The sequence below is a fragment of the Suncus etruscus genome, chromosome 1 (assembly GCF_024139225.1).
Source record: "Suncus etruscus isolate mSunEtr1 chromosome 1, mSunEtr1.pri.cur, whole genome shotgun sequence".
In the NCBI taxonomy this organism is placed as follows: Eukaryota; Metazoa; Chordata; class Mammalia; order Eulipotyphla; family Soricidae; genus Suncus; species Suncus etruscus.
In genome coordinates, this window is record NC_064848.1 from 130715387 (window position 1) to 130742534 (window position 27148).

At 34.5% G+C, this 27148-nt stretch overlaps 1 protein-coding gene across 3 annotated transcripts in view; it reads left to right on the forward strand.

Moving 5' to 3' along the window:
• Positions 1-27148, forward strand: part of PTPRZ1 (protein tyrosine phosphatase receptor type Z1) — a 203795-nt gene that overhangs the window by 140196 nt on the left and 36451 nt on the right. For 2 of the 3 annotated variants that reach the window (XM_049771088.1, XM_049771089.1), the window contains exons 11-14: positions 5095-5141; positions 9224-10217; positions 16992-17136; positions 26380-26471. In XM_049771088.1, the coding sequence (XP_049627045.1) occupies positions 5095-5141; positions 9224-10217; positions 16992-17136; positions 26380-26471 (1278 nt within the window). Of the gene's footprint in view, positions 1-5094; positions 5142-9223; positions 12780-16991; positions 17137-26379; positions 26472-27148 lie in introns of all 3 variants that reach the window. The other variant, XM_049771087.1, reaches the window with a different exon arrangement.

Consider the following 27148-nt stretch of genomic DNA (forward strand, 5'->3'; position numbering starts at 1 on the left):
TAACATACATATGTGTACCACCAAACAAAGCCAGAATCAACTAATAGTTAGTTTTTGTTCAGTTATCACACAAATATGAATTCTAATTATTCACTTAAACTAAACAAAAATTTGAATACCATTAACTACTAGATTTTGTGGAATTATTTGTGAAATCTATTTTCATGAAGTGAAAAAATTCTATAAACCACTTTAACTTTTGAACTATTTAATATAAAAGTAATGCCCAGTTAGGCTAGTTGCTACTAATATATCAGGCATTCTTTGTGATGAAATATCAGACTAAAAGATGTCGATTATGAGTCACTGATAGTATCAATCACTGAAGTAATAAGCCTTTTAGTGAGATGTATTTGAATGCTCTGCAAGTATAGTTTTAGAATCTTCATGAAGATAGGAACAATCTTCCATTATTTTTCCAATATTATTTTTAAGTATATAAATTTTGGGGTTTTTTGGTTTGGATTTTTTAGGAGTGGTGATGGTATAAGGACACACCTGGCTATATTCAGGGGCACTTTTTGTAGTGTTCAGGGGACCATATGGAACGTTGGTGATCAAATATGGGATCTGTGCGTAAGGCAAGCTCCTTCCACAATATACTCTCTCTGCTGGACCTATATATTTTTTAAAACTCTAATGAATTTTAGCAAAAAGATTATTGGGTTATTTAGATAAAGGAAGCAAGGGGGAAAGATTGAATATTTACTGGGTACCCCCTGAATTTCAGCCCATTCAAAAGTCTAAGAGGAGATTAAAATGAAGAGCCTTCAAATTAGGGTTATATTTACCAATATGAAGATGTCACATTTGGGGTTCTCATAAAGCATAGAACACTACTAAGGCCCATGCTTTCTGCAAACAACAAACAAACTAATAGTAGAACTCACTGATAGTCTTGCTTTATGAATAACACTACAACACCTTTATTTAAAACTTTAATTTCAGAACAAAATTAACAGTAACACAATGCCAACTTCTAAATTTGTCAGATGTGTGAGCAGAAAGAGCTTGATATCCTTTCCTTCTCTTTCTTTAGTAAACACAGGGATGGGGGGAAAGCCACCATACAGCAAAGTAAGCCAGAAAAAAAAATGGAGCTTCTAGATAGAGGGCACACAGAAATTTCTAGTCACTTCTTCCATGTGTAATACATCCTCATCACCATCAAGAGGAGATATCTCCCCAGGAACTGACAGTATTGGACTTCTCTGCTGTCACTGCATCTTCAATGTCCAAGCCTGGTTTGATCATGCAATAGATACTGTTACAGTAAATCTGGGATCTTCAGTGAGAAGCCAGAGAGCAGTGCAGTCTCAAACAGGTCTCTTGTATTCCAGGCAGACTTATCATTCTTGTATGTCTCTGCCTTCCTTTCACTGCAGTGTCTCCACTATAGAGTGATCACAGTTATGTCCAGGTGCTCTTTGGTGTTTTGTAACACACTGCAGAGCTGGCCCACAGGGCTTGAACTTTCATGACCATAGGGGTTAGCATTGAAGATAACCTGAACCTGTGGATATTGTCAGTTTTCTAATCTAATCTCACATTTTTTTCTCTTTCTTTCCTCTATAAAATTTGAGTGTTTATTACTGCAAATTCAATCAGCACATGGAAAATTGGTAGGTTTGGATTATAAAATTGATCAAAAAATATCTATATATAATAATAACAGTATATTATCAGCCCTCTTTACCATATATTTTTAATATTAAGGTATTTTGAAAGTTTTTATACACTTTTGTAAAAAAAAAAAAAAAAGTAACCAGGAGATACAGAGTTAAAAAGTTGTTGATAGTTTAGTTTTAGTCATAAATGTTCCAGTACCCATCTTTTCACCATTGTTCATTTCTATCCATCAGTTTACATAGTTACCCTTCCATCTCCCACATCCACCACATTCCCAGCCTGCCTCTATAGCTCTCTCTCTCTCTCTGTGTCTCTCTGTGTCTCTGTGTCTTTGTGTCTCTGTCTCTGTCTCTGTGTCTCTGTCTCTGTCTCTCTCTCTGTCTCTGTTTCTCTCTCTCTCTCTCTCTCTCTCTCTCTCTCTCTCTCTCTCTCTCTCTCTCTCTCTCTCTCTCGGCTCTGTCTCATTTCTTACATGAACTTATGCAGGCTCTCAACTTGGCCTTGTTCTTCATTTTCTTCTCCTTACCCTTAGGCAGTACCGGGCCTACCTTTCTGAGATCAAGCTCTTCTGAGGAATATTAATGGATAAAATTATGTGTTGGGGCCCAAAAGAAAGTACAGCATGACTGTAGGTTTGACCCAGGTTCAATCCCAAAACCACATATGGTTTCCCAAGTTCTGCCAGGAGTAATCCCTGAACACAGAGTCAAGAATAACCCCTGAGCACTGCCAGGTATGGCCCGCAAACCAATAATGATAATAATCCTCATGCCTTTTAACTTAAAAATATTGTAGTTCTTTTATACTCAGTTAAAATAAATTTTAATAAATTTTAAAAATTCAGAAACTGTTAAAAAATTATTAATGTTTAATATGAAAGTTATATACACCCCACCCTAACTCTAACAAGAAAAAATTACCTTTGCCCATTAGAATTATGAAGTTTTGTGAAATAAGGTTGTGATATTATAGTATTTAATTTTTATTTTGTTTTTAAATAAAATTTTTATTTAAGCACCATGATTACAAACATGTTTGTAGTTGGGTTTCAGTCATAAAAAGAACACCCCCCTTCACCAGTGCAACACACCACCACCAATATCCCCATTCCTGTTATTGTTATTTCATTGTTTAAAACATCACATAATATATCAAAAAATGAGCTATCACTGGCTTTATGTAATCTCTTAAAGATAAATCAACAATATAATTTATGTATTACTAACAAGTACTTGATTTTGATTTTTACTTACTACTCTAAAAGTATTTTTAAAGTACACAAAAAGTAAATTAATCCATTTAAAAACAGTTCCAGTAAAGTTAAGGATTGTTAATCATGCATCTAAAAATCATGAAAATTTTTCTAAGCTTTTCTAATGAGAATTTTTAGAATAGTATAGTAAAGTTCTTATCTGTCAATTTATTTTGCATCTCATTTTTAAATGCTTAAGAATTTTTTTACCAGCTAAAGAGACAGGATTGTTCCAGGCAAATGAAATCACTGTAATGTGGAAGATAAGGAATACAAAACTATGAAGAACAGAGTGGAAAAAGAGTTTCATAAGACTATTTTTAGTGTTATTTTAATTTTGATAGCAAAAATAATTGCTATAAAGGGTAAGTACCTTTGAGAGAGTCAACATTATTTTTAACTTAATCTAAATCCTTTTGGGGTTTGAGCTTACAAATTTTTACTCCGGTTATATCCTTCAGAGAACACATGTGCATAACTATTTCACGGTTTTGTGTTCATTAAGTCCTAGAAATTATTTGATGAACATGGAGTCAAGAAGCCATTTAAAATGGGACTAGGTTAAGAAGCATTTAGAGTTTAGTTATGCTTTTAAGATTTCAATAATATACATTTCCTTTTAGGATAGATAGAGGCATAAAACAAAGCACAGACATCAATGTTGGAGAAGAAATGAGATTCTGTAGATGACTTTGGGGAATTATCAAGTGGTAGGAGACCAGTAGGAAACAACTGAACAAGTCTTTGTCTTGTGGCACCAGAAATTACCTGAGCTGCTTGGTTTTCCTTGCTCCAGAGACACATCCAGTGATGCTTAGGCTCTTGTGGAAGTGTCAGGGCTAGAACCTAGACTGGCAGTATGCAAGGCCTGAGCTTAACCCTGCACTATCTCTCTAGCCACTTGAATAAAAATATACAAAGGATGTGGCTCAGTTACAGATCATGAACATGGCAAGTGCAAAACTGTAGGTTCAATCATAAACACCACAAGAACAAATAAAAATAAAAGAAAATCATTGAAAGAAGAGCATTACTATAACAACATTCAGCCTCCTATCATTATCCTGCCACTATCTTTCTAATAGTAGGCAACTTTTGTAAAATGTAAAGAAAATGTATTTTTGACTTAATAATTTGCTGCATGGCTAGATTTCTTGCTGGGGAAGATAACTAAGATCTTAGTCTTTTCAAGCATTTTTTTTGACATGTTCCATTCCATTCCATTGATCATGTCTTAGGATTGAAACTAACACATATTAGACATATGTTGATGTTGATAAGTTTGGGAAGAAAAACACTCATATGAACTTGGCTTTGTGTTCATTGCATAGACTGTAGTTAGTGAATTTCCTGGGATAAGGCGAGAATTTATTGTCTTCAGTCCTAGCTGCCAAACTAGAAAGTGTCTCCTGGGAAAACACTCCCAATTTTATCTGGTACTGCATCCTTTGAACAAATAGGCACAGACCTAAGGGCAAAACAAATTATTTGATCTTCAGTCCAAAGCAGAACTTAAGAAAGAGGTAGCAGAATAAGAAATTAAACACTGCAGAATCTCAAAAGAATCAGTGTATCTCCCCCAGCTTTGCTTTTGTTAATCCAGATAAGGAAGGAAGGAAGGAAGAAGGAAGGAAGGAAGGAAGGAAGGAAGGAAGGAAGGAAGGAAGGAAGGAAGGAAGGAAGGAAGGAAGGAAGGAAGGAAGGAAGGAAGGAAGGAAGGAAGGAAGGAAGGGAGGAGGGAGGAGGGAGGAAGGAGGAAGGATGGAAGGAAGGGAGGGAGGAAGGAAGGAAGGAAGGAAGGAAGGAAGAAAGGAAGGAAGGAAGGAAGGAAGGAAGGAAGGAAGGAAGGAAGGAAGGAAGGAAGGAAGGAAGGAAGGAAGGAAGGAAGGAAGGAAGTCTGAAATAATGAAAAATGTATTTGGTTTCTTTGTACTTTTATAACAACCTCATTGTCTCTCTCTTTCTTAATGCTCATCACTTGGATTTGGGGATGTGGAAAGGAGTTGAAGTGAAAAGAATGAAGTTTTGAGTGTAGTATCATATAGTGTGTTATATGTGTGGTGTTAACAAAACTGAAATTGAAATTTTTTTTAAATCTTATCTTTTCACTACTAATAGTCTTTGTTTTCTTTTCCCATTTTTTTATCCAAAGGTAAACCTACAAGGCTGAAATTGTGGACTAAGCATTTTAATATATATTTTTAATTTTGTAGACCTTGACCTCTTTCCTGAATTAATTGGGACTGAAGAAATTTTCAAGGTATCATAGCTAATTTTTTTTTGGTTTGGGGGCCATGCCTGGCAGCATGGCAGGGGTTACTCCTGACTCTATACTCAGAAATCACTGCTGGCAGGATCAAGAAAGCATATGGGATGCTAGGAACTGAAAATTAATAGTAATATTAATGTTATTTTTATCATATACACATTAATGTATTCATATTATCACTAATGATCACTTCTGGATTTAACCCATAATTTCAGTTATGAGGGATGGAATTTTAGAATCTAAAGTAAGGCAATTTAAAAACTATTTAAAAACAGACTGTTAAAATTGACAAACACAGGTAAATATTCATTATACAGAGATAGTTTTATGAGTAAGAGAAATTTAATAGTAATAGCCCAAATATAATCAAATTAATGAGCAAATAATAAAATTTATATTTGGTTCAAACTCCTTCAATCTTAACACATTGATAATTTCCATTAATTCATACAGAAATAAATGTTAGAGGTTAGTTAAAAAAAACCTGGAATGAATCTGTAATTGTTTTGTTTTGTTATAGTCTTTTTGCTGTTTTTTGGGAGGGGAAACACCCAGTGCTGCTGAGGATTTACTATTGGCTCTTTACTCAGGGGTTATTCCAGGTGATACTTGGAGGACCAAATGGGATGCTGGGAACGAAATATGGTCAGCCACATGCAAGGCAAACATATACTTGCTGTGTTTATCACTCCGGCCACCTGAATCTGTAATTTTTTTAATCCTAAATAAGGAAATGAATAGTTTGATACTATTCTTCAGATCCTCTTCAAATAGAAATTTGTTATTTTGAAAGGCAAATTATCTCATTTGATCCTGGTTTACTGTTCATTTTATAAAATACAGCAACTTTAACTCAAACCAGCACATAAGGAAAAAAACTATAATGAATGATAATAATGGGTATTTATTAAAATGTCTGTGGTTTAAATATGTGTAAAATAATTATAGAGCATGAACCATGTTTCTAAAAATATGACACTTTGTTATGTAAATTTTAGATCTTTATAGGAATTTCTTCTCAATGTTTTTTGCCAAAGTTCTAACAGAAAAATGATGAGATTTTTGCTCTGTGGAGAAGTCCAGGTTTTCCCTTAAATATGTGTCTTTTGTTATTTATTTCCCCTCATATTTTTCTGAGTAAATTTCTTAAAATAAAATTATATTACTTGCTTAAGAAAAAAATTTGTGGTATTTGACTTAAATTAAAAACCTATAGAAGTCTACATACCCTGTGGCACAAGTGGTAAGACATCTATCTGCCTTGCCTGCACTAGCCTAGGATGGACCTCGATTCAATCCCTGGTGTCTGATATGGTCCTCCAAGCCAGGAGCAATTTCTGAATGCATAGCCAGGGGTAACCCCTGAGCATCACCAGGTGTGCCCCTCCCCCCACAAAAGAAGTCTATGTACCCTAGAGTATAAAAAATGTTAGGTAATATAAGCAATAAAATATATAACTATTGGATATCATACATTGATGACACATTGAATACTACATATTCACATATGAAGGAAATATAGTTTGTCTTTTTGAAACTTTAGCTATAAAGGTAATAAGAGTGGTAGAATGGATTTTAAAATAGAATTATATTGTTCCTTGTTTCTCTTTAAAATAGGAGTGATACTTTTTTAGTATGAGTGATCTGGTTTTGAAAGCAGAAATTAGAGAGAAATAATTGTCTTCCTATTCTAAAAAAGATGGTAGAGAGCAGCATAAAAGCAGAGATGTTAGTAATTACAAAGAGAAATAATTCTTTAATTAAAACATGATAGTAGGAGCAAAGGTGAATTTGGTTGTCTACATATTTAATGTGTACTTAAAAGAAAGCTATTTTGTGACTTCCATATTCTATGTAAGTAGGAATATCTTTTACTGAAAGTAAAAGATTATAGGAGGACAGAAAAACAGTGAAAAATGTTTCAAAGAATTTGTCCAGAGTCAGATCATATAGTGACAAAAGAAAATCAAATAATTATCTAGATTGGTAATAATGAGAAAATGCAGCAGTTTATACTGCTCACCTAACAATTTTCAGTAAATCTCTGAATTAGATAATAAAATTAATATTTTTGAAAAAATAGAAGAAAGCTACATTGACAACATTAATGAATTCCTGTTCTAAGACAAAAACTGGTATCAAACACCAACAAATTTCTACTAAAAACCTGTCATGATAGACTATTCTCCCAACCCATTCACACAAGTAAAAAGAAAACTATTTTTTTTTCTGTGAGTTTTTATTTATTTGGGAGCCACATCCAGTGGTAGTCAGGGATTACTCCTGGCTCTGTGCTCAAGAGTCACACTTGATAGTGTTCAAGAACCATATATAAAGCCAAGGATTGAACCTAGATCAAGTGCATGAAGGCAAGGGCCTTATCTACTGTATTACATCTCCTGCTTCAAGACAAACTACTTTTATTTTCTGGTAGAGGTTTTGGGATATGCAGATTATTTTATTCAGGTAATATTGGTGGTGAAATATTTTGGGTTTTCTTTGCCAACAAGGTATCAAAAAGAATGTAGAATTTTCTAAGAGTAAGGTAAAATATATTGACTACAAAATGAAGAAATTTTTTATAAAGAATCTAGAATATTCTTTTTATAATTAATACAATTCAGTTAATTAAAGCATTCTCAAAAATGTCACATATGCCTAAAAAAATTACAACTAACCAAATGAACTCTGGATAAGGATATAATCAGTAATTTAAAAGTTTGTGTTACAGAGAATGCAACTTTCTATGGTTATGAGATGCAGGCCTCTGAGCACAAGTAGGTTAAGGCTCATATTTTTTCTACTGATATTGATCCAGTTTCCATTGTATACTTTAATATTTGGATCACCATTTTCATTATTTTAATGGACATCAGCTTAAAGGAGTTGACAAATGATCTTACAACGCTACTGACAATCAGGTCCCCACACGACAAAAATTGTCTTACCTTGATCATTTTGACCACCAACTTTTCTAAACATTTGATTTGGCAATTATAAAGTGTGCATGTTGTAAAACAGAACAGAAATTATAAATATTTATTAACTTATAGGCAGATGTCTCCTGAATTATTCTGAAATAAGGTTTTCATGAAAGAGTATTTTTTTAGGGGAATACAAAATTAAGGAAATAATACTAGGCAAATATATTGCAGGTTGTCTATAAATGTTTGCTGAAAGAGTCAGAGTGATAATACAGAAGTGAGGTGCTTTCCTTGCACATAGTCAACCATTTGAGTATAACATATGGTCCTTGAGTACCACTATCAGAAAGAACTCTAAGCACAAAACCAAGGGTTTTGCTCTGAGCACCATTATATATGGCCCCAAATCCAAAACTGTCTGCTTAAGATTTAAGTGAAAAGTCCTGGAGAGATAGCACAGCGGCGTTTGCCTTGCAATCAGCCAATCCAAGACCAAAGATGGTTGGTTCAAATCCCGGTGTCCCATATGGTCCCCCATGCCTGCCAGGAGCTATTTCTGAGCAGACAGCCAGGAGTAACCCCTGAGCACTGCCGGGTGTGACCCAAAAAAAATTTTTTTAAGTGAAAAATACTAAAAATTAAATAAGCCTCCTTCAGTTCATATGATGGCTTTAAAATTATTTATTGTGAAAAAAAAACACAGAAATGTTCTGAACATGCAACTACTTTGGTCTTTGAAATAGCTTCATTGCCATTTTATATGACAGGAAACTAATTGCTGGTGGCTTATTGCCAGATGAGCTGAACAAAAAGGCCTAAGAATAAGAAAGTAAGTACAATAGTTAAATAACACTCTCAATGAACAAACACCACTATAATATCTCCCTTTAAAAGCTGGCTTGAATTGCTTTAATCACTTTCTTCATAATATTAAATAAAGAAAGCCATAAATAGAATATCATTAGTTTTGATTACTCTCCTATAAGAGTGGATGACAGAGTTGACAGAGAAGAGCCTGACTTCTAGAAAATGGTGTTTTATGAGACTATCTCAAGATCCCCTAAATGAACATGAACTGTAGTGTGTGGCCTATTACATTTTTATTACCTTTTTCCTTATGTTTCATTGCATTTTGTATGTTTTTCAAAGGTGGAAGAACCAGAGAAAGACGTGGAAGAAGACACTAATCTGAACCCTGGTAGAGATACTGCCACCAACCAAATAAGGAAAAAGGAACCTTATGTTCCCGCAACAACAAACTCCAACCATATAGGCACCAAGTACAATGAGGCCAAAACTAACCGATTGCCAACAAGAGGAAGTGAATTCTTTGCAAAGGCTGATGTTCCTAGCACAGCTTTAGGTTCTGCTTCACCCCCAGTCACTGACTCTGCCCCTGAAAAGGGGGTTTCTTCCACTTTGCAGATTGTGACCAAACCTCCCCCTTCCACACTGGCGGGCACCTCTAGCTCTTTAAATAGTTCGAAAACTGTCAAGTTCCCAAAGATCAATTTGTCTGGGACTGTGGAGTCTTTAGAAGCAATTTCTATAGAAGAATCTCAAGAAATGTCTACTGATATCAGTGGGGAAGAGAATTTATTGACTAGTTTCAAGCAGGACACAGGAACTGATGGTTCTTCTGGCTCTAGTCCTGTAACGTCTCCTCTCCCCTTTGGCTCTGAGACAATCTCTCAAGGGTATGTATTTTCCTCAGAAAACCCAGAGTCAATCACATATGACGTCCTTTTACCAGAATCTTCAAGAAACACTTCAGAAGGTTCAGCCTCTTCAGGTTCAGAAGACTCTTTAAAGGATCCTTCTCTTGATGGAAATGTGTGGTTTCCAGGTAATATAGATGGGACCACAGAGCCTGATATTGGGTCAGGGAGAGAGAGCTTTCTTCAGACTAAGGACACTGAGAAACATACTGAGGCAGCTGAAAAAACCACTGAATCCCCTTCCCCAGGTTTACTAGCATCTCAGGGTCCCTCAGACACAGATCTAGAAATGCCTCCGTTTTCAACGTCCACCTACTTCCCAACAGAGGTAACACCTCATGCTTTTACTCCATCGTCTGGACAGCATTACTTGGCTCCCACTATCAACATGGTACATTTGCAGACAACTCAGCCAGTCTACAATGGTGAGCCACTTCTTCAACCTTCCTACAGTAGTGAAGTCTTTCCTCTAGTCACCCCTCTGTTGCTTGACAATCAGATCCTCAACACTACCCCTGCTGCTTCAAGTAGTGATTCAACCTTGCATGCTGCGCCTGTGTCCCCCAGTGTTGATATGTCATTTGAATCCATCCTGTCTTCCTATGATGGTGTGCCTCTGCTTCCATTCTCCTCTGCTTCCTTCAGTAGTGAATTGTCTCGCCACCTGTATCCAGCTTCTCAAATCCTTCCACAAGCTACTGCAGCTCTTGAGAGTGATATGGTGTCCTTGCATGCGTCTCTGCCGGTGGCTGGTAGTGATGTGCTCTTAGAGCCCAGCCCTGCTCAATATTCTGATGTGGTGACACATCAAACCACTTCTCATGCTGCTTCAATGACACTGGAATTGGGTGGTAGTGAATCTGATAGCTTTTATAAAACACTAATGTTTTCTCAAGTTGAAGCGTCCAGCAATGATGTCATGATGCATTCTCGTTCTTCCGGGCCTGAACCCTCTTATAACTTATCTAAGGATAAGAGCTCCCACCCTCTCATCACTTTTCCTTACAGTTCTGGGATATCTGTGCATAATCCTGCTGATGTATCTCATCAGGGTACTGTACTAGGCAGCCTTAGCCACATACCAATGTCCAAGTCTTCATTGATAACCCCTTCTATCTCACTGCTGCAGCCTACTCATGGCCCCTCTGGTGATGGAGAGTGGTCCGGAGGCTCCTCTGAGAACGAATTTCTTTTGCCTGACACAGATGGTTTGACAGCACTTAACATTTCTTCACCTATGTCTGTAACTAAATTTACAGCTTCTGTATTTGGTGATGAGAGTAAGCCGCTTTCTAAAAGTGACATAATCTATGGAAGTGAGACTGAACAGAAAATTTCTTCTTTCAGTGAGATGATTTACCACTCTGAAAGCACAATCGTGCCTGACCTGTATGAGCATGTCAATAAGTCAAAGGCATCTATACAAGACTCCCCTGTTTCAATTGCTAGTACAAAGGATATAACTCCAGGGTTTCTTCCTTACACTGCAACTAAGATTTTTGATCATCAGATCAGTCAAGTTACAGAAAAAAACTTTTCTGTTCAATATACACATACTCTTTCACAAACATCTGATGACACACTGCTTAAGCCTGTGCTTAGTACAAGCCCAGAACCAGAGTCCCCTGGCCCTGCTTCTAGTGATATGTTATCTTCTTCAACTCAGCTTTTATCTGAGGAGGGTTCAGCTTCTTTTAATACTGAAGTTTTGCTGCAAGCTTCCTTTCAGGCTTCTGGTGTTGACACCTTGCTTAAAACTGCTCTTCCAACTGTGCACAGTGATTTAACATTGGTTGAAACTTCCAAGGTTGATCAAATTTTTCCTACAATATTGCATCTTATGGCATCAAACTCTGCTTCAAAGGAAAACATGCTGCACACTGCATCCCTACCAGATTTTGTTGTATCACCAACTTCTGTTATGCATGCTGTCTCACGTCAAAGTTTAACCATTCCTTACACAAGTGAAAAATATTTTGAACCTGTTTTATTTAAAAGCAAAGTGGTACCTTCATTGTACAATAAGAATGAATTGTTCCAGCCTTCCGATCTGGAGACCAACCATGCCTTTCCAACGAAAGGAAGGCGTGGTTTTGCTACTCCTGTTTTGTCAATTGATATACCACTAGATACACGTATAGATAAAACCAAATATTCTGATGAAGTTTCCACCTCTTCTAAGGGTTCTAAAGTATTTACTAGTGTCCCAACTGTTATTTCGGAAACACTTGTCACTGCTGATTATTCTGATCTTGTAGGAAATGCGTACGTTTCCATGACAGCTGATTCCCCCAACAGAGATGGTTCTGTAAGCACAACGCAGAGGCAGTTTCCTTCTAAAACAACTGAGCTTATGCATGGAGCCAGATCTGATACTGATTTAGGGGAAGTTGTGGACAATGGTGTTGATGATTACAGTGAGGATGATTATGATGACAGAGATACTGATGGCTTATCCAGAAATAAGTGTATGTCATGCCTCCCCTATAGAGAATCACAGGAAAACATCATGATTGACTCAGAAACCCAGAAAAGCAGTCTTGTGGATCAAAATAACCCAGTCTCATATGCACATTCTAAGAATGCTCAAGAAGAAAATAAAGTCATGGGTGTAACCTCAAACAGTCAGAATGATATGGGCAGTTCTGACAAAATACCAACAAATGCTCTAAACCAATATCCCAGTATAATTGGGAAAAAGGAAAATGATATTCAGATTGGCCGTGGCCTGCTTCCTTTCACTCCACAATCTAAAGCCTGGGGTAAAATTCTTACAAGCGATGAAGAAAGTGGATCAGGGCAAACTATCACAGATAGTGTTAATGATAATGAGACTTCCACAGATTTCAGTTTTTCAGAAGTTAATGGAAGAGATGCCAATGGGGTCCTGGAACCAGGGAATTCAGAAATAATCCCTAGATCCCCACAGTCCTCCACGTCTACTATAACTAGTAGACACTCAGAAGTGTTCAACATTTCAGAAGCAGGTTAGTTATGGATCAAAGGGATAGTTTGAAGTGTGGTGGTTTTCTTCCTCAAAATTGAAAAAATAAAAAATAGAAAGAAATTTGGTAAAAATCGAACACCCTGTTTTGATTAATATATTCAACAAGTCAGCTTATTGATTTTATAGAATGTTATGCCCTTTATTCCAAATGAATGTTCCACTTGTTTTAGATCTTGATTTAATTCTCAACAAAATAGTCAATTTTATTGTCATGTTAAAATATGATTAGTTATATTGAGTGATTATGTGTGCATAATGAATTTTTATGTTTCTCTTTAAATAGTATAATAGTGTGCTATTTTTAGAAATTGTTCATGTTTTCTCATGTTCTAAAATAAGTTTCATACTAAATCTATTACATTAAAAATGAATTATATACTCTAGCAGTAATAATTAAGCACTTCTCTCTGACTCACCCTGTGTAAAGAAATTAGAAAATTCGCTCATTCATATCAGTTCAGATATATGTTTTTATAATTCTGTTAAGTTTTGAGATTTAATAACTTTTTTAAAGTTTAAAATTTTAAGAACAATCTTTGATTACTCAAAATTACCTAAAGAGGGCAGTGTGAACTAAATAATACTTTCTACTTTGTGCTAGCTGTTTTACACCATTTCAAAGAAGATAAATCATAGGCATTAGTATGCATAGCATGTATGGATATTGTATAATAATATGTAAATACTAGACCATTTCAATAGAAAAGCATTTTATTTGTTCATGTATTTTATGCAAATTAATATATTGTCCAGATGTTTCTCAGAACAGATTACTTACAGTAGATATTATACAAATGTTTACTTTAAATGCCAAGGGGGTGGAATGAAAATTTTCAGGGCAATGAAGACAATGAAATACTAGCTAATTTGACTGAATTGGTCATAAACTGTATAATTTTTAAAATTAACAATATGTTTTAACTTTAACAGTAATTTACAAGATAGGCTAATATCAGCATCTTCTATCTCTACTGCACCTAAGTAAATGTTTATAATACATAATCTATAACACATATACACATCTTAGAATACCTCTTATTCTTTATTGTTGTTCCATTCTTTTCCTTTAGTACAGCAACAATTAAGAATTTGTATATTTAGATAAACTTTTCTTTTTATAACTTGATATTATTAATATTGCATATTAAACACTTATAGTTTTTGTTTTTGGGGTTTTTATTGGTTTTTGGTTTTTTGGTTTTTTTGTTTTTGGTTTTGGTTTTGGTTTTTGGATCACACCCAGCAGCACTCAGGAGTTACTCTTGGTTCTGTGCTCAGAAATCGCCCCTGGCCGGCTCAGGGTACCTCATGGGATGCCAGTATTTGAACCCGCATCCATCTGTATGCAAGGCAAACACCCTATTGCTACTCTATCTCTCTGGTCCTAAACACTTATGTTCTGATATGTGAGAATAACTAACAATCAGATATCTTTATTCATTAGTATCATAATTTCTATATATATGAATTATTAAATATAGCTTCAATTTTAGTATTTTTAATTTTTTTGAAAATGTAAGGATTCATCACTTTTTCACTTTCTTAGTAACAGATTAGTGTCATATTGCGAAATTATGATATTATGAAAAGCCATGTATTACCAAATGAAAGGCCAGATTGTTGAAAATACTTGGCAATTTTCTTTCAGATGACTAACAAGACTTGTTTATTTTACATGTTCTACCAGTATTAAAGAGAAAACAATATGTTGCTTATATAACATTCGGAATCATAAGTTAGCAACATAAATTCAAATGATATTAAAGTGAAAATTTTGTCTGTTTTTAAAGTGCTGGTATAACAATATATATATGGATCCTTTATTTAGCATTCAAATAAATGTTCTTATCAAATGGATATAAACAAATTTTGAAGCTTATAAATATATTATGGCCAGAGACATAGCACAGTGGTAGGGCGTTTACCTTGCACACAATCTATCCAGGACATATGATGGTTCGAATCACAGTATCCTATATGGTTTACTGTGCCTTCCAGGAGTGATTTTTGAATGGAGAACGAGGAGTAATCCCTGAATGCCACTGAGTGTGACCCAAAAACCAATATATATATTTTGTTCTTCTTAATGTAGAAAGTATATGACATAGTCCTTAAATTAATATAAATAAATCAAATATAACTAATTACAGTTTATGAGTCTTAGAACAAAAGATATAGAATCTTTGACCTAAGTGGCATAGAGTTGATTCAAAAGCAAGATGGACACATATTCTATTAGGATGTATCTTAGAGACTATCCTTTTATGGTTTAGGACAATAATAAACCATAATACTTAACTTTATTTTAAAAATTATACTTAAATAAGTTGAATATACATAATATCAAAACATATTTTAATATATTAACATTTTAACTTCTAATAACCTATTAGTAGATGTTTGTTTTATCATTTGATAACACATTTGAGCATATAAAATATGTGTTATTTTATAATAAATATGAAATAAATTACTAATAGATATAAAATAAATATACAGAAAGCTTTTTCTCAATATAGCATATATATCAACCAGTAGAATGTCAATACTTTCATGTGACTTCCTATCTTGTATACATGGGTTTTATAATACATAATTGCCATTGGTTTATAATTTAATTACTAAGTAAATATTTTATTTTTAATACAGACCTCCCACAGAATTTGTGAGGAAGGTTTCATATACAGGACACTATATGTGCACATGTATATGAAAAATGTAAATAACATTGTAAATATGGTCATTTTAAATACTTTATGTGAATATCCTTACATATATATCACGTGAATGATAAAACATCTCATGTATGTGTGTATATACATATTTATACATGAGATATGTTTTTAAGTGTATGCCTATACGCATACTGCCACAAATAGTGTACTATCTGAAGACCTGTATACATATATGTGCTCACTTTGTTTCTAATTAATGTGCATCATTGGTTTCAAACTTGGATGTGCATGAAACTCACCTGCCTCACCTACTAAATGCAGTGCTGGCCTTTACCCACAGATTTTCTAAGCAGTTTGGGGATCCTTTTAATACTGGCTCTAAAATACTTGTTTACAATGAGTTCCAGGTGATACTGAAGCCACTATTCTAGAGACCACACATCAGAAAACGCGGGTAATATGTATACCTCTTTGATAATTTCCTTTGTGACTGGATTAAATTTTGGAGGGTTTTATATTTGATGGGGAAGTGTTATCTCCCACATCATGCTCAGGGGTTCCTGGTCCACACCAATAATGCTCAGACTAGTGCAGGTTGGATTTTATAGTATTTGGGCCACCAGATTCACCTTGGTGGTGACCAGATAGTATGTAGATCTGGGAATAAGACTGGAGACCTGTTTTCAGGCATGCACTCAAAAGCCTTAAGCCATCTCCCCAACCTTGAATTTATTTCTTAACACATTCTGCTTTATTTCGCATTACAGAAAAAAGCTTTCCTTTTTAATCTCTAGCTTTCTATAGCTAATTTTACAATTCTATACAATTTTAAGTAGTTTACTAGATTGGAGCTCTAATGTAAATAACTACCCTTAGATTCTTTCTTCATAAAATCTCCTTCCCGAGGCAAGATTTTAAAGTTTTAAATTAATTAAAGAAAATCAAAATTATATGTTATGATTTAATAAGTAGCATGGTTTGCCCTGGTCATATTATTTAAAAACTAGGTACTTTTTAAAATTTTAATTCTTCAGTTTTATTTTTTAAATTCTGTTTTAATTTTTAATAGGGCTCACACCAACAGTGCTCAGCTCACATCATCATTAATCTTGAACACTTGCAAGCACCACTTGGAAACATTAGTCGGGGTGTGTTGAGGATTGGGAAGAAAGAGGAGAGACAGAGATATGTGCCATCATACTTTGGATCCAACTTTGCACATGATAGGAATATTTTCTGTAATTTAGCTATTTCCCTGGACCTTAATTCACTTCATTTTGTGGCACCCCAACATAGATATCAGTGTCGGTTGGAATGTTCAAGCTCCTCAGATCCTATTTCCTGTTATATATTTTAAACTGTTTTACTTAAACTGGCTTATCATTATACGCATTCTTTATATCAGAGTCAAAGTTATAAAGGTAAGCAGCAAAAATAATGGTTGAAACTAGTGGGAAAATATTGTGACTTGTTCTTAAGCTTTAAATATCAACTCTCTCAATTTTCTCCAACTACAGAGGCCAGTAATAGTAGCCATGAGTCTCGTATTGGTCTAGCTGAGGGGCTGGAATCCGAGAAGAAGGCAGTTATACCCCTTGTGATCGTGTCAGCCCTGACTTTTATTTGTCTAGTGGTTCTTGTTGGTATTCTCATCTACTGGAGGTAAGTTCAGTGTTTGTTTGGGGAACGTAACACATTAAGCTCAGATTTTTGCCTCTTTTAAATTTAAGGATTTTATAATGCATATTAATGTTTTTTACTTGAGAGCTACTATTAACTTATACAGGTAACTATGAAGTGAATTTGTGAATATAAAACAGACCAATAAAATATTTTATTATTCTTTGTACTTCGATAAAATAAAAAATAGAGGAGCATTGGTTTCAGATCATAGTTGATACTATGTTTTGCCAGTTTTACTGTCATTATTAATTAACATTCAAAGATTTACATAACATTTAACAAAAATATAAGCAGCCTAAATATTACAGTTATCAACTTTTAAATATTTTATTTCTATAGTGAATATAGTAAAAATTTATTTTAGTATTATAACAAAAATTTAAACATGATGACCATCAGTTATGTATTCATAATTTCAATGGACCCATACACAAAAGAAAAATAAAGCACTTAAAATATGGATATAGGGGGCCAGTGAGGTGGCGCTAGAGGTAAGGTGTCTGCCTTGCAAGTGCTAGCCAAGGAAGGACCGCGGTTCAATCCCCCTGCGCCCCATTTGGTCCCCCCAAGCCAGGGGCAATTTCTGAGCGTTTAGCCAGGAGTAACCCCTGAGCATCAAACGGGTGTGGCCCAAAAAAGCCAAAAAAATTATAAAGTTATTTTATCAAATAACTAGAAATTGTATTAAAGTGGTTAGTACTGAAATAATCATAACCAAGAGGCTGGAGTGATAGCACAGCAGGTAGGCATTTTCCTACTCAGTTGACCCTGATTCCATTCCTGGCATATCATAAGGTCCCCCCATATCATAAAAAGTATGCTCAGGTTTTGTCCAAATGGTCGATCATGTATCATCAGGACCAACACCTCACCAACTTGTCAGGAGTAACCCTTTAGTATGACTCTAAAAAAAGGAAAGTTTTTTTTTTTTTTTTTACTGGACTATTTATTTTGTGGCTCTAACTGGATTAACTACCTTAAGGAAATATTAAGCATGAAAAAAGAAAGGAACAAATCACTTCTGATACAAAATTTATATTCATTGAAGAGAAATAATTTCAAATGAAAAATTTGCACAAAGCTAAACATTTCTCCCAAAGTAATATTTTCCATGCAATATTGCACAAATTTGTTCACAGGGCAACTGAAGTCTCTTCTGGTCACAGAATCTTGCTAATTAAGTCAGAAGGATCAGATTTAAGTTCCATTTACTTGAGTAGTACAATGGAGGTGAAAGAAGAGGACATTTCCAGCAGGGACACATGGTTAACATAACAGAGATACCAAGTAAAAGCTGATTATATCTGAGGCAGTGATGCAGAGACATGTGTTGATTTTAGTGAACTAAGATAAAATTTTTTGTAACCAAATACACTTAACATTTAGTTTTCTTTTAAAAATGTTCTCTAAATAAATTTAATTATTATTTAATTTAGATAATTTAATTATGTAGGCACCATGATATACAAATGTGTTCATAATAGTTTTTTGGTCATACAATGTTTCACCATCAGTGTCAACTTCCTTCTACTTATATCCTGGGGATTCCTCCCACTTCCTAGTCTGCCTCCCTAGCAGGCATTTTTTTTTTTTTTTTTTTTTTTTTTTGGTTTTTGGGCCACACCCGGTAACGCTCAGGGGTTACTCCTGGCTATGTGCTCAGAAGTTGCTCCTGGCTTGGGGGACCATATGGGACACCGGGGGATCGAACCGCGGTCCGTCCAAGGCTAGTGCAGGCAAGGCAGGCGCACCTTACCTTTAGCGCCACCGCCCAGCCCCCCCTAGCAGGCATATTTTTAAGTTTAATCATTATGGTTTGGTGCCTATGCTCACAGCACTGATATGGCTCTTTGGTTTAAAGAGTAGATTAGTTTTCAGAGGATAGCAATTAAATTTTTATTTTCTTATCCTACATGTGTTAGGGCTATATTTTGTCCCTAAAACAATGCAAAAATAGCTGATTTCTTCACCAGTTCTTATAAATGCCAATGGTTGCTTTTTCAAAATATTCTATGCCTGACAGAGTAATGTGAGCATATAATTTATAAATCTTTGTTCAGTAAGAATTTGTATTGCTTCTCTTCCTACTCCCTACTAAACTTGTTGGCCTAACTTCTTGCCAACATCAATATCACATTTGTTCAGATTACTACTTCATGTTTAATCTGATTTTTATTGCCAGCCCAGTTTTCCTGTAATGCCAATCATGGTTAAGCAATTTTAAAATAATATGGAAGTGCAAATAGGGCTTAGGCACTTGCCTTACATTTGGCCAACCTTTATTCAGTTCTGAGCACTACTCTGGTTTCCCAAGCACTGACAAAGTGTGGCAATAAATAAATAAATAGATGTAATGAAAAACAGGACAAATTTTTACTCCATAGTAAACAGTGTGTAAGAATAAAGTTCCGGGCCGGAGAGATAGCACAGCGGCATTTGCCTTGCAAGCAGCCGATCCAGGATCAAAGGTGGTTGGTTCGAATCCCCGTGCCTGCCAGGAGCTATTTCTGAGCAGACAGCCAGGAGTAACCCCTGAGCCCCTGAGCACCGCCTGGTGTGCCCAAAAACAAAACAAAACAAAACAAAACAAAAAGAATAAAGTTCCAATTAAGATATCGGATCATGTGGTGTTGGATTTATGTGCATGAGAAAAATACTGTTAACCATATTGTAAAAAAGATAATCTCAATCAATAAAATAAATTTCAAAATATATCAGTAGGGGCTAATGGGTAGGATGTTTACCTTACATATGTGGCTGACCCAAGATAGATTCCTGGCATTTCATATAGTTAGTTCCCTGGTCACAAAGCTAAAAGTAAGTCCTAAAACCTCCTGATGTGGGCCCATACCCCCCAAAGTCAATGATTTGTAGTAATAAGATTGAAATAATTAAAGTATTTTAATCTGTTACATGAATTTTAGAAATTTGAAAAGAAACAGTTTAGTGACCTGATATTCCATGGAAAAATATAATCTGGAGTGTTTTTATATTATTCAGAGTGAGCTAATCCATATGTATTTTGTGAAGAAAAAAGATGAAAAAACTAATGTGACCTTCATCAGTATGTTTTTCTTTTCTTTATTAGTAACACTTTATGTACTAGGAAAACAAAATGCTTAGTTGGTGTTTGAACACTCTGTCTTAAATACATATCTTGTATGCATCAGAATTGTCACCCTGGGTTTATTTCAAAATATAACAACTGGCCTTATAAATATTTAAGATTAACTTACTTTAAGGGACCAAGTTTTTCATACACTAAGAGTATTATACGCTGAACCACAAAATTATAGTACCAGTGCTTTCTTCGATGTTTGTGAGTTTTACTCAAATTCCAGTTTAGACACATTTGTAGATAAAAAGTGGTCAAAATAGAAACATGTTAACTTCTTGCTAGAAACTTCAGCCCGTGAAAAAGTCTAAAAAAAAGTTACTGGCATGCTAATAAGAGCCCTAATAATGATATGGTCCTTACAAATTTTTCCAAATTTATATATTAAAATATTTTCTAATCCAATATTTTGGAAAAAAATTCCAAAGTGAAACAATAAATTATATTTTGGAAATATCAGCTCTAATTTACCAATATTTATGCATTCCTTTGTATTTGCATAAATCTTCAGAAAAATCTTGTGCTAACAAGACAAATGAACAAATTGAAGATGGTAAAATCTGGATCCCTTTCCCAGTTCTAGTTGCATTTGTTAAATGGTCTTAGTTATGTTACCCACCTAAAATATGAGTTTCTTCTCTTTTCCATTTGGGGATAGGTTCCAAAGTTCACCTTTATGGTTGCAATAAGACCTTCTTTGTTTTATGTGTGGGATGAACATTGTACGATGAATATTGCTTCATATGTATAAGAGGATGTAAAGTTGAATTAATTAAGCATTTCTAGTTATAATTCTAAATGCTTACTGTGATGAGAAGGTGTAAATTAAATAATCAGATTAACATTGATTGATAGGACCTATGTCTTCAAGTTTAAAACAGTCATCACTTTTTTCGTCATGGCTGAGTGATAATTAACAGGAGACATAGTTATCAACACTTAGCACATAGACTTGCAGACACTCTCTGCTTATACAGAACAGATGGACTCTGGATATTGAATCTTGTCATACACTAAATAATATGCCTGGAAATTATTTTCCAGATGTTTTAAGGTAAATTAACAAGAGCCAACTCAAAAGTTTTTAAGATGCAATATTTGTTCAATAAGAAAGATTTTGAAAATGTTCTTTTTCAAGAAGACAACAAGCACATTTTTGAGCTTGTTTTGATTACAGCTTAAACTATACCAAAAGAACATATAACAGAATGATACTTCATCAAGATCACGATTGAAAAGAACTTTTCAGAAACACAGTTGTTTTAGTTGAGATATAAAGGCGGAAGTGGTAACGGAAAAACAGTATTAGTTTATTTTATCTTAAATTCATATTTGTAGAGCATTGATATTAGTTACCAACTTAAGATGAAAGCCTCTTTTTACTATGCTGCTGCCTTTGAACAGAATCTAATTTGCAGATAAGACTGTATTAGAAACACCTTTGAACAATATCCAGAAAACTTCATTCAAAATTTAGTTTGTGCTTATTAAATTTTCTGTATTATATATTTTTCTGTATGATTTTATATATGCTCATGAAAGTAGCAATATTTCCTGAAATTATCAAATACTTGATTGAACAACAGAAAAGAATAGACTCATTACCACAGTGGTCATTTATAAATTATTAAATATGTACTAGGAACATGCATTCTCTTTCAAGGCATCTAAATATCCATCATTCCATCCATTCATACAGCATTCTCCAGCTATATTTTCTTCTTCTCCGTGACAAATCTTTGAGACTTTATTTTATTTGAGATTCAGGGATACCAGAGAACTTATATCCAATTTATGATAGGTGTAGTTTACTTGATATTGAAAAGCCATCTTATTCTTCAATCTTTACACCTATGGTCTTCCTGGAACCATAATAAGAGTTGGGTTTAAAACATCAAAACACATGTCCCTGTTTTATAAAAAATACCTGAAGCTATAAACACAAACAAAATATATGGCAAAATAATTCCCTTCACCAACAAATAATAAAGATTTAAAATAAAATAATGTAGAATAATTTCCATGAACCAAAGACTACTTATTAGTTAGGCATCTCTTTTTGGTGCAGTTCTTAGGAATAATTGAGCCACACTCATTAGTGATCAGATGAACTCTTAGCTCCATACTTGTATTACTAATGGCAGTGCTCAGGAATCCATATTTAGTGTCAAAATTAAACTGAAGTCAACTTTATGAAAGAAAGCTACCGTTACCCTAGTACACATATAATTGGATGTGTGTGTGTATAAATTATTGTTTGGTTTTGAACTATAGCTGATGGTACTCGGAGCTACATCCTATTTCTGTACTTTGGGATCACTTCTAAGGATGAATTAAGGAACCATATTGAGTGCTAGGGATTGAACCAGATTGGTTACATAGATGAGAAGCACATTACCCACTGTGCAATAACTTTAGGCCCTCAAAATAGTCTTTATAAATGTGAAATAAATGAATGTTTGTGGTAGGGTGAAGAAGAAATAAAGAAGCTAGATTGCTATAGTTTGATTAGAAAATGCAGGGTTGTATCACAGAGAAGTACTGTAAGGCTGTCTTTAAAAGGAACATTATTTACCTGGCAGATTATTGAATGGGCATTTAGTCATAAAAACTATATTTAAAACAGTGAGAAAAAATACTGTGTTTCCACAGAAAGAGATAGCTCCAGGATGTTAAATCTATTTCTATATTTAGAGCAGAAATTTAAGGAGAAAAATGAAAAAAGAGTGGAGGTCAGAAGTAAACTTTAGTGATTAAATAATACTGGGCACCAAAATATTAAAAATAAATGTCACCTACAGAACTATAAAATATCAATATAATAAGAAGATAATTTTTTATTCACTACAAGAAAGACATAAAAAAATAGCAATGGAAGAATTGGGACTGCAATGATAGCACAGTGGGTAGGGAGTTAGGGTGTTTTTGCCTTACACTTGGCCTACCGGGATTCAATCCCCCAGCATCCCCTATGATCCATCAAAGTTATCAAGAGTAATTTCTGAGCACAGAGCCAAGAGAATACCTGAGGGCCACCAGGTGGTTAGTCCCTGAAGTGCCCCCCCAAAAAAAAATAAAAACAAAAAAAAATAGTGGAAGAAGAGAGCAGCTTTGTTTCTGTACTTTGTTTGAAAGAAGAACATAGGTTAAGATGGCATAAGAAAAAACTATAAAAAGGACAAGTCTAAAATCTCAAGGAGTAGAGACATGCTCAGTATGTGCAAAGCTACAACCCTCCAATCATCATTAGATATGACCTCAATAAGTAATAACTTAAAAGTTAAATAAAGATGATTCATGGTAAAAACAACTCTTTTTAATGAAGGTATTTAACAGGGTTTTTTTATTTCAGAAATGTTGTCAGCGATTCTTACAACAGCTATCATACTGTACTTTAAGGCATTTTATATATCTAAGATTCTTTGTAAAACAAATAGAAACCATTTCTTGGAATCATGCATTATAGATGACTCAAAAGAATTTTTGTTTTGTGTCTTTTAACTCAAGTCTTAAGCCGGGTGTTTCTCTATTGGTCTATCAAGACATACTTCATTAGTGAAGCAGAGAGAAAATAAACTTGTCCTGTTATTGTCCAGTCTGATTTCTGCTCTGTGAGTGTATTGATAGGATAATTTCTTTATCACAAATGTGACTATTAATTTACCCATTTCTTCTTGTTTGCCTTTTCTTTCCAGTTTACAAACTTTGATTTTAATTATGATCCTTTGCCTCTTGACTCTATAGCACTTAACTGCCTTCTCTTTATTCTACTCTCTGCTTGATTTCTCTTTGCAGACACTCATCCCCACTATTAAAAGATCAGTTTATCATTCACTTACCCTTCAGAGTATAGGTTAAAAGTTCAGTGCTATCCACCACTTAAAATACACCCTTCCCACATGAATTCCTACCGTAACCCACTTTCCCTCAGTAACCACTGAAGAGAGGAGTTAGTTTTTTACTGCTAGTTCATTTGCTTTAGTTTTCTTTTTATATTCCTCATATATGTGAAACATTTCAGTAATTGCTTTTCCCTTCATTACTTCTTTTAGGTAGCATGATCACCTATAAAGGCATTCTTAGGTTCTCTATTATGTAACTAGAGATTTGATTACCAAAGACATCAGCTGCAGAGAGAATATTTTTGCTAGTCACATTGTCCTTTTGAATTTTATTTGTATTTGGAATTAAGATTATAAATAGGCAACCTTATTTTATACCAGTAATTTTAGAGAAATCATCAAACTAAAAGACAGAGGATGGGTACTTACAATATGATGAACAATCTTTTTAACATTGAGGACTAGCACTTCTCCAATGAAAACCAAGTCCCCTGACTGTGGGTCTCCCACTCTGATGAGATAAAAACAACCCAAAACATATAAGAACGTGTATTTCTTCACATTGCATTAGTAAGGTATTTCATATAGGATTCAATGCCACAAAGCAAGCAGGGGAGTAAAAAAATATTTAAATTAGGGGAATGGACTGACTTTTCCTTCAGCATTGGCTCAGGAAGTCCACAGAGACAATGACAAATTGAACCAATGTCAAAAACAAGGGAATGAAGGTAAATGAACAAGAAAAAATAGAAGAGGAAATATTCTAATATATTATTAACCATGCCTCTTTAAAGGAGAAAGAGATGGTCAGTGTGATGAAGAATCTAAAAAGTATGGAAGGACCTTACTTTTGTGGGAGATCAGGTTGCTGAAGATTAAGGACCAGATCATGGGGGTTCCTATAGACCTTGCTGAAATTATTCAGTATTTTCTATTTTCAATTTCAAGAATTTTACACATAAAACTGATTACTGAAGAATTTCCACCTTTTTATGTATGATGTAGGATCAAACACTCTAGGCCTTCTTTTTCTTTTCTTGATTCCCAGGCAATGCTCAGTGGTCTAGGGACCATTTTCAAGTTTGTTTTGCCAACCATGCAGGATGCTTCAATGCCTTGGTATGGCAGTGCACTGTTGCTTTCAACCAGCAGCATTGAGACCACAGAATCCACTCTCAGTGGTGCTCAATGCTATGCACTGCCTGAGGATCAAATTCAGGATCTCACATGGAAAGTGTGTGTTCTGAACTTTTGAACTATTTTCCCAGCCCCAAGAATTATTATTCTCTTAAAACTAAGTAGGATTAATGCCTTACAGCGTGAATCTTTTATAGAAAAAAAAAAAAGTAAACAAAAGTAGCACTTTCATTCAAACAGATATTTCTATCAATTTAAACACTCATGAGTAAAAACTTTCAATTAATTAAGTGACCCACATCAAAGCTTGTCATTAGCAGTTTTAATTATCTAAATTTTTGTAATTAAGGATGGTTTCATTAGTTTAGCAGCAGTTGGTTCTTTGCTCTTCTCAATAGTTTGTGGTGTGCTCTCACCAGATGTTACTCTTATCATCTGAATGAAAATAAATTCTGGTGACACTATAGGTCATGGTTGTCATTGATTCCAAATATATTCATTCTCAAAATCCTCATCAACAAAGCTGGGAAGATTTGGGAAGAAAATCACCCTTGTTTTTAGTGATACACTCGTTATTTCCTCACATAAGTTCTATCACTGTTGCATTTTCATAATGTATGTATAGAACTGCCTTGTTTTTTTTATTAAAATGTTATCACTTTGGAATTTTATTTCTCTGTATGTGGCAATAGCTTCTTGCCTTTGACTAATAGTAGAGCATGTCCAGAATGAGATGATTGTTTCACTATTGAGTTACAAAAATTTTTGTATGTGCTTTTTATCCCACTCTGGTCCTTTCCAAGTTGTCTGGATTCCTTGGTAGGCTGCATCCATGGAAAAGTTACTCAGTATTGGAGTACTCTAACTAGTTGATTGCTAATTGGTACTAACTACAATTTCAAATACTGTCTGTTTTCTCCACATTCGTAACCTCTCCTACATCTGGGACAAGTACAATTGGAAGCTTAACATATATTGAAGTTCTTTTAATACTTTGTGTTTTGTAAGATAGGTATGGTTTCTGAGTATATTTTATTTTTTTGAGATTTGTCATTATTTTGAATCAGCTCAGAAGCTGTCTTACTAGCCATGGCACCTAGTTGTATAAATTGCTTTATTTCCTTCCAGGAAATGCTTCCAGACTGCACACTTTTATTTAGAGGACAATACATCTCCTCGAGTAATATCCACACCTCCAACACCTATTTTTCCAATTTCAGGTAATAGCTTGAAATGTAACAGTCAGTAATAGCTGGCTGATTGTGAACAAAAAGCATGATACTGATTGTTTATTCTTGTCAGAATTGTGTAAGAATTATAATATAGGTTAGTAAATATTCCTGTTATTCAAAATATTTTATATCCTGTATCAGGAGCCTAAGTTTATATTTTGTTCTTGTTGTTTTTAAATGTTCTCAGTCAGATGAAATATATGGCAAAATAGTTTATAATCAAGCAGTAAAGTAATATATAAGCTTTAAGTGATATTACTGGATTGTTTATTTTTCCATACTCAAACTAAATCAATGTGGTAAGCTTATATAGGAAGAAATAAAAATAAGAACAAAATAATTTTCTTGACAGTCATCTAGTATATATTTTCTTACCCATATTTGAGGGGAAAATTCTCTAAAATTATGGGGGCAAAAGTAAAACGTGAGCCTAAGGGGCCAGAGAGATAGCATGGAGTTAAGGCATTTGCCTTCCATGCAGAAGGACCGGTGGTTCGAGTCCGGGCATCCCATATGGTCTCCCGTGCCTGCCAGAGGCGATTTTCTGAGCATAGAGCCAGGAGTAACCCCTGAGCGCTGCCAAGTGTGATCCAAACAAAACAAAACAAAACAAAAGAAAGTGAGCCTAAAATTTAGTTAAAAAGACTAGAAGGAGAATTTCATGT